We start from the raw sequence: 12,286 nt of genomic DNA, 5'->3' as shown, positions 1-12,286 counted from the left end.
CCCCATGCCAATTTCTAAAGTAACTATCACATCAATGCAACCTACAGTATTCAATCCTTGTAGTAACAAGAACTTTTTCTGGTTAAATGATATTAAGCTTTTTAAAATGTCCCAAACCTTTAGGGAATTCCCTGGCAGTCCAGTGGTTAGGACTCCCTGCTTTCACTGCCGAGGGCCTGAGTTTAATTCCTGGTTGGGGATCTAAGATCCCACAAGCTGTGGGGCCAAAATAAGAAAAAAAAAAAAAAAAGTTCCTATAAATCAGACTAGTTTATCTTGTTCACCTAAAAGAATAATTATGCAACAGCACCCACTGGAGCAGAGGAATATACGTACTTTATTTTAAAATATATAGAAATAACTAAGTTTCTTTAATTTTTGCATTTGGTTCTATATGTTTGGGTAATTAAGGTCAGGAGATTATGAAAAAAGCAGAGCTGCTCTTGAATTGATATCAAAATTTTAAATAAGTCATATTTCTGAATAAAGTCATGACAGCTCTGAATGTACTGAATTCGTATCAGTAAAGTACATAAGGGAGAACTAGGGGGAACACAGTATTCGAAGAATGAGAGGATCTTGGGGCTACCACAGTTCCTTCATCACAGTATATGTGTTTAGAAGTCTTTACTCTGAATGACTCTTAGCCTTAAAGTCTGGCAAAGTCAAAGTAATGTATAATCCTTACCCAGTCTATTTCTCTTATTTGGAATCCAGTCATAGTCTATGCCCCTGTAGTTTTACTTAACTCCTTCCCACTTGTGTTTCCTTTTATCTTATCTATAAGATAAAGATATTATGGAGATTATCCATAATTACACAGGGATCAAAAACTAAAATAATATTAAAAACTCTATACTGGGTCTAATCCTATTGCCTAGACGTACACCAGGGCTGTTCTTTTGCTGGCATGTAGAATAAAGCAAACAAGCCTCCAGGTTCTCCTTTATCATAATCTCCTCTTTCTTCAAAGAACTGGGCAAAACTGGTTTTCACTACAAGCAGTTTGCTTTTACTTACACTTGCAGTATATTTTGTAACCAGTCAAGCTACTAGGGGAGTAAGTACTCTCACACCTAATATTAATAACAAACAGTGGGTAGTCCACTAAGACAGATTCTGAAAACTAACACTTGTTCTATGTTCAGTGAAGATGTTCAAGTGTTTCACAAGCTTACTCTAACTAAATGTCTTTAGCCACTTAAGAGAACTCAACATAAACCCAAGATATCTCATAAAACTCAATCCACAGTAATCAAATGCCTGCTTTCACTTTTCTTCTGTCATATTTTCTAAATTATAATGATAATCCTCAACAACAGATTTCAAAAAAGGCAAAGCAGTAAAATCTAGTTACATCAAAAATACATTTTTCTAGTAGGAAATTCTATACACGGTACTTTCCTTTTGAGACTGAATGAATCTCAGCTGCAGAGTAACTAATTAACCAATATTCTAGCCAAATTTAAGATCATTTGCTAGAGGAAATAAGAACCTTTTACTTTCTATTCCTGGTTTTACAGTATTGGAGAACTATGCTAAGTTCCTACAGAACTAAATGAAGACCCACCATAGTCTTATGACCCTGACAGCTGCATAAGGGGCAAGATTGGGAAATCTAAGCATTGCTACACAGTCTGTCACATAGTTGAGATTATGCCTAAATTAGACTGAGTTTGATAGGTAAGTACTAAAGACAAAATTTTAAACAAAGAGTGTGTTAGAGAAGTTGGCTCTCATTCAGTTTTATTCTAACAATGACATTTTTCAACTGATCCTGGTTTTTGTAGCAATTTTTTTAAAAATGCTATGTAAACTGTACTGGTTTAGATTGTTAAAAATATAATTCTATAGGGTTGTACATGTGAAAATAGATCCTCCTTAATTTCAAAAGGTCTTAAAAAGACAGTATCAAGGGTTTCCCTGGTGGCTCAGTGCTAGAGAATCCACCTGCCAACGCAGGAAGCACGGGTTCAACCCCTGGTCTGGGAGGAGCCCACATGCTGCGGAGCAACTAAGCTGGTGGGCCACAACTATTGAGCCTGTGCTCTAGAGCCCGGGAGCTGCGACTGCTGATGCCCGAGCACGCTGGAACCCATGTTCCGCAACAAGAGGCCACTGCAATGAGAAGCCCAGCACCGCAACAGCAGAGTGGCCCCTGCTTGCCACAACTAGAAAAAGAGCCCACGCAGCAATGAAAACACAGCACAGCCAAAAATAGATAAATAAAATTATTTTTTAAAAATTACAATACTGAGAATAAAATATATATATATATATATTATATATATATTTTGCCTATCCAAAAGACAGGCAGGCGAGACAATTACTAAAACAGTATAAATAGCAGGCTTTTTTTTTTTGGAGGCAAAGTTAATGAACAATAAAAGGAAACAGAAGCTATCTAAAGAAAGTATTTAGAACAGATAAAGGAAACATTTAAATGAAAAGGGACACTACTTGAAAAAAAAAAACTAGAAGAGAAGTCAAACTTTATTTGTGAAAATGAAGCTTAACTTCATTTTGTGAAAAATAATTAATGCCAAACATAAATATCACAAAAGCACTGAAAAAGGAATTTGACGTTAAGTTACATACACATATTTTTTTACCTCTAAACCAAGGAATGCCTGCACACTATTTGTTCTGTCAAGACAATCCAAGCAGTTTGTTCGAACTGTACCACTCTGGCACCTGAAACAAATTCAGTGAAGCTAAATGGGCAATTTAAAACCAAAATAACAAAAGCTAAAACAAACTGAGAAAAATTAAGCTGATTAAAATGTAGCATCTACTTTCTCCCCACTTCAATTCTCTAGTATAATTCTCAAACACACAAAAAAGATGAAAGAATTTTACAGTGATCATCCATATACCCACCATCCAGATTCTATAAGCGCTAACATTTTGCCGTCCACTCTCTATTACTAGCTCTCCAGTCAACCACATCCACTTATTTTTAATGAGGCCAGTAGTCAGGAGCTAAACACACATTCAGATTTATAACCACACAGTTCTATAGCAGAACAGACAACAACCCATGTCTTTTATTTGCATTAAATAATCTTTACTGAGGCCAAGAAATATTATGACATTAATTTTACGAGAGAAATGGAACAGCCTCCGAAAGAGCAGCATGAGATTTGGAGCTAGATGAATTCGAGCTCTAACACTTTCTACTTACGTGACGTGGGGAAGATGACAGCTTTCAGCCCCCCACTTCCTCCAGTGTGACCCATCCCTACAGTTGTTATTAATAATTGTAAAGACTAAGTGCACTACCTGACCCACACATAGCACGTGCCCAGTAATGTAAGCTACTATTAGAAAGAAGAACAACAAGCTTAAAATCAAGTATAATAAAGAAATTAAATAACTACAGAAAAGTTCCAATTTAAAAAAAGGAAAAACAGAGAAGTCAAACCTTTGAACTTCACTTCCATCAAAATGAAAAATTCCATAATCCAGAAACTTCTGGACTTGAGGTTTAAGAACACTATGTAATTTTTCTGCCTTTCCTCCTTTAACCATTTGATGATAGTCAAAATTCACCATCTGGATATCAGCAGCATGTTCAGAAGCTTTCAGATGACTCTGAAAATAAAAATAAAATATTCATTTAATTCTTCTTCGGTTTTTTTTTTTGGCTGCAAATCACAGATCCGGCAGGCAGGATCCCCTATCTCCCCTATCCTCAATCAGGGATCAAACCCACGCCCCTTGCAGTGAAACTGCAGATTCTTAACCACTCACTGGACCGCCAAGGAAAATGAAAGTGTTAGTCACTCAGTTGTGTCTGACTCTTTGCGGCCCCATAGACTGTAGCCCGCCAGGCTCCCCTGTCTATGGAATTCTCCAGAAAAGAATACTGAAGTGGGTAGCCATTCCCTTCTCCAGGGGAACTTTCCGATCCAGGGATTGAACCAGGTCTCCTGCACTGCAGGTGAACTCTTTACCGTTTGAGCCACCATGAAAATATTCATTTAAATGTTAACCAAATATGATTGTATCAACACAATGTTATAAATGGAACTTTTATTTTAAATGAAAATCTAAGCAGGTCCTTGAAATCTTACTAATTTCACAAAGCTTTCTTTCATTGCCATTGGCAGTAAAATGAAAAATTACTTGCTAATATCTTACAGCATCCTTTTCCTAAAACCTCCTATACTATTAGGTCTTACATAATTAATATCAGGGAACTTCACATTCTTATTTGGTTTAGAAAATGAAAAGTTATTTCCAACAACCAGCATTTCATTTTTTACCATAAAAATATAATGACTATATCTATTATAGAATCTCAAAACAAAGTAATTGACTTCTAAGGAAAAGCTCATCAAAATTTGAAGAATTCATTTTTATACCTTCATTCAATATATACAAATGTTTTAAAAGCTTATAATAAAAACTCACTCTCCAAAGTATAACTTGTTTATTAATGATATTCAAACAAAATAGCCAAATAATTAATCCTGGACTTCATTAACGTGAGAAAATGTTTTCTAGCCATTTTGTTTAAGGTTATAACCTTATATAACACTATAATTTATATCAATTCATTATTGATCCAATAAATATTTATGAAAAGTATGTTTTCTTTAGAAGTCAGACATTTCTTTAGGTTCTTACTTATGTGAAATTCTCAAATTTTCTTTCATTGGTACAAGAAGTCCTGTGTGTATACAAATGCTTTATTCACAATTTCATAGATTTAAAACAGTGACTATGGTTTGTAGGAACTAGCCAAAGCAATGAAGAGATGAAGGGGGAAACTGCCTGGTATCTTTCTGCCAGTGACTGATGAACATTTTTTAGGAGGAGGGTATTCTTCTGCTTCTCCACTGCATAAATAAGCAGATTAGAAAACAGGGTCAATGCCTTAAAAGCTTTCTATAATGCCAATTTCAGCAAGATTACCCTAAATTGTTGCCTAACTGCCTTCAAAGAACTAATGGTTCCAACAAGTATTCAATCTTCTTCCAGGAAGAACTTATTCCTGGAAGAATTTGACTATTATTTTTAAAATACTATCCTAGGTGTCCATGGGCCAGAACAGAAGGAAAAAAATGATCACTTACCTGGAAAGCCTTACTTAGCATATGTTCACCTTCCTTAGATCCAAGCAGATTTACTATTATTTGTTTACCATACAAATTCTTAAGTGTCCTAAAATGCCTGTTAAAGGTAGAAAGGCAGTAAGCGTATGTCAAGTGATAAGTCAAAAACTTTTTTCAATAAACAGGAACCCACTTTTAACCAGGACCTACATGGCAGTATTTTAAACTCATAGGATTGGCAAAACTATATACAAATCCATTTCACGTGGAATCAAAACTCTGAATTTGTGAAAAGTCAGTTAATGCAATTTTCTCTCTGACTTATCAACTTATCATCTATTTGCCATCACTTCATGGCAAATAGATGGGAAAACAATGGAAACAGTGACAGACTTTGACTGCAGCCATGAAATTAAAAGATGCTTACTCCTTGGAAGAAAAGTTATGACCAACCTAGACAGTATATTAAAAAGCAGAGACATTACTTTGCCAACAAAAGTCCGTCTAGTCAAAGCTTTGGTTTTTCCATTAATCTCTTGAGAGTCCCTTGGACTGCAAGGAGATCCAACCAGTCCATCCTAAAGGAGATCAGTCCTGAATATTCATTGGAAGGACTGATGCTGAAGCTGAAACTCCTTGTACTTTGGCCACCTGATGCAAAGAACTGACTCACTGGAAAAGATCCTGATGTGGGGAATGATTGAAGGTAGGAGCAGAAGGGGACAACAGAAGATGAGATGGTTTGATGGCATTACCGACTCAACGGACATGAGTTTGAATAAGCTCCAGGAGTTAGTGATGAACAGGGAGGCCTGGCGTGCTGCAGTCCATGCAGTCGCAAAGAGTCGGACACGACTGAGCAACTGAACTGCACTGAGCTGATGCTAGGGCTTTCAGAGTCATCTGGCCCCCTCTCCACCCTGAGGCTAATGCTGGGTGGACATGGAAACCAGGAGCCATGCAGCTAGGTTGGCAAGGCAATGAGGGCAGAGGGCACTAGGCTGCACCTCACATGTGAGGACACTGCCTACTCCGTGTGGATTCAGAGCTCCTGAACAGCTCCAGCCTTAAGATAAATAGGCCCCACACAGGATCCTTTAGTCTCTCCAGCTTCTAATCAGTCCAGAGGCTAGAGAGCAATGTCATCCACAGGAAATATAACGTAAGTCACAGATATAATTTAAAATTTTCCAGAAGGCAACTTAAAAAGGTAAAAACCAAAAGGTCAAATTAATTTACATATATTTTATTTAATCCAATACAACTAAAGTATCATTTCTACATGTTCAGTTCAGTTCAGTCGCTCAGTCGTGTCCAACTCTTTGCGACCTCATGAATCACAGCACGCCAGGCCTCCCTGTTTATCACCAACTCCTGGAGTTCACTCAGACTCACGTCCATTGAGTCAGTAATGCCATCCAGCCATCTCATCCTCTGTCGTCCCCTTCTCCTCCTGCCCTCAATCCCTCCCAGCATCAGAGTCTTTTCCAATGAGTCAACTCTTCGCATGAGGGGGCCAAAGTACTGGAGTTTCAGCTTTAGCATCATTCCTTCCAAAGAAATCCCAGGGCTGATCTCCTTCAGAATGGACTGGTTGGATCTCCTTGCAGTCCAAGGGACTCTCAAGAGTCTTCTCCAACACCACAGTTCAAAAGCATCAATTCTTCAGCACTCAGCCTTCTTCACAGTCCAACTTTCACATCCATACATGACCAGAGAAAAAACCATAGCCTTGACTAGACAGACTTTTGTTAGCAAAGTAATGTCTCTGCTTTTCAATATGCTATCTAGGTTGGTCATAACTTTCCTTCCAAGGAGTAAGCGTCTTTTAATTTCATGGCTGCAGTCACCATCTGCAGTGATTTTGGAGCCCAAAAAATAAAGTCTGACACTGTTTCCACTGTTTCCCCATCTATTTCCCATGAAGTGATGAGACTGGATGCCATGATCTTTGTTTTCTGAATGTTGAGCTTTAAGCCAACTTTTTCACTCTCCACTTTCACTTTCATCAAGAGGCTTTTTAGTTCATGTAATTAATATATAAAACAAATATTGGCATTTTGCATTTTTTTTGCACTAGGTCTGAAATCCAGGACCTATTATATACCTACAACATATCTCAATCTGGACTAGTCAATTTCAAATGCCCAAGAGCTAGCTTCACGTAGCTAATAGCCACCATATTGGATAACACACCCATCAGAGGTAGTTTTAAGGCCAAGACATCAAGACCTACCCACTTACTGCCACCACTCCTAGAATTCCTAAGAGTGTCACTGTCTTCCACTTAAATCAGAGTCAAGAAGAAATTTTACTTAAGAGCCCAAAAGGTGAAATGAAGCAGTAAATACAACTAATCTCACTGCTTAGCAACATCAAAACTCACAGCAATATATAAAAGTCATCAGTCTTACCTGTCAAAAGCAGGTGCATTGGCTTCAAATCCCCTTGACATACGGACACGATGAGATCCCACCTAAGATAAGAAAAATATGCTTAATCGTACCAAAAGCCAACACGCAGACAAAAGAAATAGCATTGTTTACTCTATGTAATAATTCATTTGCTAAGCACACAGTAGTAAGCTCAGTAATTGTCATTTGTGATATTCTCTTAAAAAAATAAGTTCTAGGGGTTTCTCCTTTTTATCTTTTAAAATACAACCTCATTAAAAAAAAAAAACTAGAAGTTAGAGCATTATGCAACACTGGTAAACTGGTAAACTGTAAAAACAGGAATTTTTATTTATGTAAGATATTTTTAAGAGTGCTTTCATATACATTACCTTGTCTTACGTTCTAAATATGTGCCCTTTGTAAGTCAACAGATATTGTCATTCGTGCAACAAAAGAACAAACCCAGCCAAGTGAAGAAACCTGTCCTCTTACAGCAACATCATTCATTCCGAAAAATGATTCCCATGACAGTACAGGCCTCCCGACCAAAACATCTACTCTTTCAGACTGCCGACAAGTGCAATGGCTACATATTTTTTTTCTCTGTTATGCTAAATACCCTATTCACTCCACTCTCACCCAAAGATCCCATAGATTAAAAATAACCATTCCTGGAAAAAGACTTTCCAAGTCAATCTCTCAGGCACACAACTAAAACAACAGCATATTTTGAAATTTGGGTTATAAGAATTAAACAAGATGGAAAATAACTACCTACTGTGTGTTGCTACAGTTTTTCTTTTCTCATATAGGAAAAGTGGGAGAGAGATGAGGCAGAATCAAGAGATACAAAAGATGCCAAGAAGAAATACAACAGTGAGACCAGATTATTTCCCTGAGTTTCACTTGTAAATACCTCCCTGAGACTGTGGGCCCAAGGTTCCCCAGAATTCATCCTGGCTCATCTGTGAATAACGTGACTTTAAAGGTGGCATGGAGGAGAAGTGCCAGATCAGTCATGCAATTGGACAAATAAAACCAGAAAATAAGCTCTAAATGCTCATCCATGTCCCAAACTGAATTAACAGTATTATCATTCATTCAGCATTCCCTCTCCTGCCGAGATGACTGAATGACTGTCCTGAGAAATCAGTGGACTCTCTTTAGAGCTTTTCCTTCTTAGTAAGAAACTGATTAGCCAAATGTCACATCTTTATTTCATTTTACTTCTAGTACACAATAGACTGTATAAAATCTTAAGCTTTGAAAGGTGTGTGCTCCAAGACACATTTGTGCGTTTTAGGCGGCAGAAACGTCAGACAAAGTTCATACTTTTTCTCTGGAGTCATCTCAGGTAGTTGCCCTCTAACTCTCTAAAAGTCCAATACTTTGCATTTTGTTTATTCATTAACATTCATCTTGCACTAGTACTCTTAACTGTCAAGAAGGTGAAAAAAAATACAAGCTTTCTCATATTTGTTTTTTGGTAATGGCTGTAGTTGTTCCCTATTACTTGCTCCCCAACACATATATAAAACTACCTACAATTCACAATTCTTACAGCAATATGTTGGTTAGACAACAGAAAGATGGGAGGAGACCAGTTAGAAATCTGAGAATCTTTCAGGCAAGAAAAAACTATGAAGACCTTAACCAAGATGACAAAAGTGGGAATGAAAAGAAAAGTCCAAGACCTCAGACAGCACTGGGATTAAGCATCACAGGGCTGCCTTGCTTGGCTCAGGGTTGGCCGCTGGAGCAGGCAGTCTGGATGCGCTGCAAAAGCAGCTGAGCAGGATCCACTACCGCCAAGCTCTCTAATCTGAGTGGTGGGGTACCTGGTTGAAATGCAGATTCCTTGGCCCTACTCCAACAAATTCTACTTCAGTTGATGGGAAGTTGAGGCCATGAATCTGCATTTTAAAATCACTCTCAAAGATTCCTTTAAAATAACTCAAGAACCTGAGAAGAATGTATCATGGAGGAAAAGAGAGAGAACAAGGGACAACTGCCAAGGAAGGACTCACTGTCCGTGACCACTGAAGTGAAACAGCTCACTAAGTGACTAACTTGAAGGAGCCCTGAAAATAAATTCCAGCCCTAAGAACACTCAGGACACCCAACAACCGCTTGAAGTCAAAAATGAACTTAGGGCCTTGGTATTTTTATTTCAAAAAGTCAGTATCTATTATTTTCATTCCTCTATTAACTGCTCTTTTAGAGTGGTGGGGAAAATGATAAAAGATACTCATGAAACTAATCCATCTCTGGTCAAAGAAAGGTTGGCTTTAAAAACTACTAAGCTAAATACCTCAGAACCACTGACCCAACCCTCAACCCAACCCAAGATGACAGGCCAGCTCAGTGATGATTTGGCAGAACTGTTGGACTGTCTTGAGGTCTCAAAAATTACTATCTCTATCAAGAAAGGCACAATTTTCAAATCTACAGTTGTCGGCCCATAATCAAATGACATTATCCAGTCAGATTATCTGTGTGGACAGGCCACAGAACAAAGAAGGACGTCGAAAGGAAGTCCCATCCAAGGAGGATCCCTCCATGTAACTACTCAGGACCCAACATTACTGAATAATCAAACACTGTAATTCTGAACTTAAGAAAATAACACAGAAAGCAGTAAAACAGAGGGCCTATAAATAGACTAGAAGAATCTCTTACACTAGCCTGTCTCTAAACCAAAAGCGTTTACCTCCCATCAAAGCAGGGTTTTAGAAATTTCTTAGAGCAAATATTCCAAACACCCTTCTCTGGTCACAAAAATAGAAATGGGGTAGGGTTGGTATTCTTTCCTAAGGGAGACACAGGAAGAAATATATCTATGTAAGTTACGCTAAAATGCCAAAGATGAAACCCACATGACTCAAACTGGTGTTGACAAGAACTCAAGAATTTTAGCAAAGCAGCACCAGTGTTAATCCTTGTTAATTCTTAGCCTGTCTTGAATAAACTCCCTTATTGAAAAGATTCAAGTGGTGTGCAATTTTTCTCCACAATAACCATCCTAGAGTGTAAGAGAGACCCAGCTGTGAACTAAATGAAAGTAAATGAAGGCAAAATTTTCTTTTTCCTGTATATTTTTTTCATTACTATAGACTGAGGCACAGAATTTACTAGGCAGTATATATCAGAAGCCCAAAATGAATGTAACTTATACGTTAGGGACTAAACATGTTTGAATAAAAATAAAATGCAAAATCACACTCGTATGGGCAATCCAATATTATGAACTAACGTGAAAAAAACATCTTACATTTTAAAGATTAGACATTTACTAAACAAAAGGAAAGTTTGGGGGGGAAAGATCAGAAAGCAAAACAGAGAACAATGTTCAAGATGACAAGTCCCAAGTCATTACAAACTGCAAAGTAAAATTTCATCAGCAGATATGTTCCTCTTTTTTTTTTGGCCACACTGCATGGCTTGCAGAATCTTAGTTCCCCTACCAGGGATCTAGCCTGGGCCCTCAGTAGTGAAACTATGGAGTCCTAACCACTGACTGCCATGCCAGGAAATTCCTAGATATATTCTTAATAACAACAAACGTGCTCAGACATTCAGCTGTGTCCAACTCTTTGCAACCTCATGGACTGGGATTCTCCCCACAAGAATACTGGAGTGGGGTGCCACTTCAGCTAACCCTTACCTAGTTCTGGCGGTCAGAACTAGGTAAGGGTTGTAAGAAACTAAGAAGTAGGAACTACTAATATTACCATGTTACAGATAAGAAAATGGACACTAAGGGGTTAAATCACTTGCCTGAGATCACACAGCCTAGCAGTATAAGGATTCAAATTGAGAGGCTTAGTTTCAGAAGCTTTGTTTTAACTACTACATTTTTCTGCCTACAGACGCTAAATTGTTATATACGGAGATAGTAAATACAGAAACACTTTGAAAATCAACACGCCATGAAAACATTGAAATTTTAATATGAAATATGGGAGCTGCACTCCTATGGATATTTGAAAGAACACTGAAGGAAAGAATAACTAAGACAATTCCAGGATTTGTAAACAATTTCTGTATACTATTTATTTATAAATCCAGGTAACATTATTAGACTGAGTAATAAAATTATCCGAGGAACTAATAAGCTAACCTGAAAGTTTAAAAAAATATGAAAAGTTCTGAAGAGAAAAAGAAAGAAAACTAAATGTCAAAACACATACCTGCAATCCTGGCTGCTCCCAGAACAATGGGACAGATCCCCGGATTTGTATGAAGGAAGAAACAGAGTCATCTAAGTACACAACCTACAGAGAAAAATACTGGGTAAAATACTTCCACAAAGTTGTTACCTCTACATCAGAAGACAAATCTACTAACAGTTATATCTCTTGACCAGTCTCTCATAAACAAATTATCCTAACAAAATAGTCAAAATAGGCCATAAATAAGCCGAATTTTTTTCAACTAGTGATAGTTCTACAAACATTAACCGATAGTGAAAATATAAGCATAAGCATTACAACTTTTAAAAAAGAAATTCCTTTTGAATTCATTTTGTTATTTTTCTTTAGCTTTTTCTAATTTTTAAAAACTAATCTGAAGACTTGAACTGGATTGAGGGCAAGGCCTGAATTTATAATTACATAGTTATAGCCAAAAATAATGCAACTTCTCCTTTCAGATGGTACACAACCTACCTTTAAGAGTTGAGTTTGACTTAATTTCATTAAAACCCACTTTTCTTAAGTTGTCTAGCTCTGTAACTGAAGATTTTCAATTCAATACTAAAACATAGGGCACTGATGATGTCATGCTGATTAGTAACAAATTGTTACTTACTGGAAGAGCCATACCTAAATA

General features: G+C 37.3%; 1 protein-coding gene across 15 annotated transcripts in view; it reads right to left on the bottom strand.

Moving 5' to 3' along the window:
• Positions 1 to 12,286, bottom strand: part of SYNJ1 (synaptojanin 1) — a 91,078-nt gene that overhangs the window by 47,011 nt on the left and 31,781 nt on the right. For all 15 annotated transcript variants that reach the window (XM_061415757.1, XM_061416189.1, XM_061416103.1 and 12 more), the window contains exons 6-10: positions 11,647 to 11,730; positions 7,475 to 7,536; positions 5,082 to 5,178; positions 3,425 to 3,594; positions 2,613 to 2,694 (exon numbers count right to left, since the gene is read on the bottom strand). In XM_061415757.1, the coding sequence (XP_061271741.1) occupies positions 2,613 to 2,694; positions 3,425 to 3,594; positions 5,082 to 5,178; positions 7,475 to 7,536; positions 11,647 to 11,730 (495 nt within the window). The remainder of the gene's footprint in view (positions 1 to 2,612; positions 2,695 to 3,424; positions 3,595 to 5,081; positions 5,179 to 7,474; positions 7,537 to 11,646; positions 11,731 to 12,286) is intronic.

Source organism: Bos javanicus, chromosome 1 (assembly GCF_032452875.1).
Source record: "Bos javanicus breed banteng chromosome 1, ARS-OSU_banteng_1.0, whole genome shotgun sequence".
In the NCBI taxonomy this organism is placed as follows: domain Eukaryota; kingdom Metazoa; phylum Chordata; class Mammalia; order Artiodactyla; family Bovidae; genus Bos; species Bos javanicus.
Note: the sequence above shows the minus strand (reverse complement) of the source record. Positions and strands in the feature narration are given on the sequence as shown.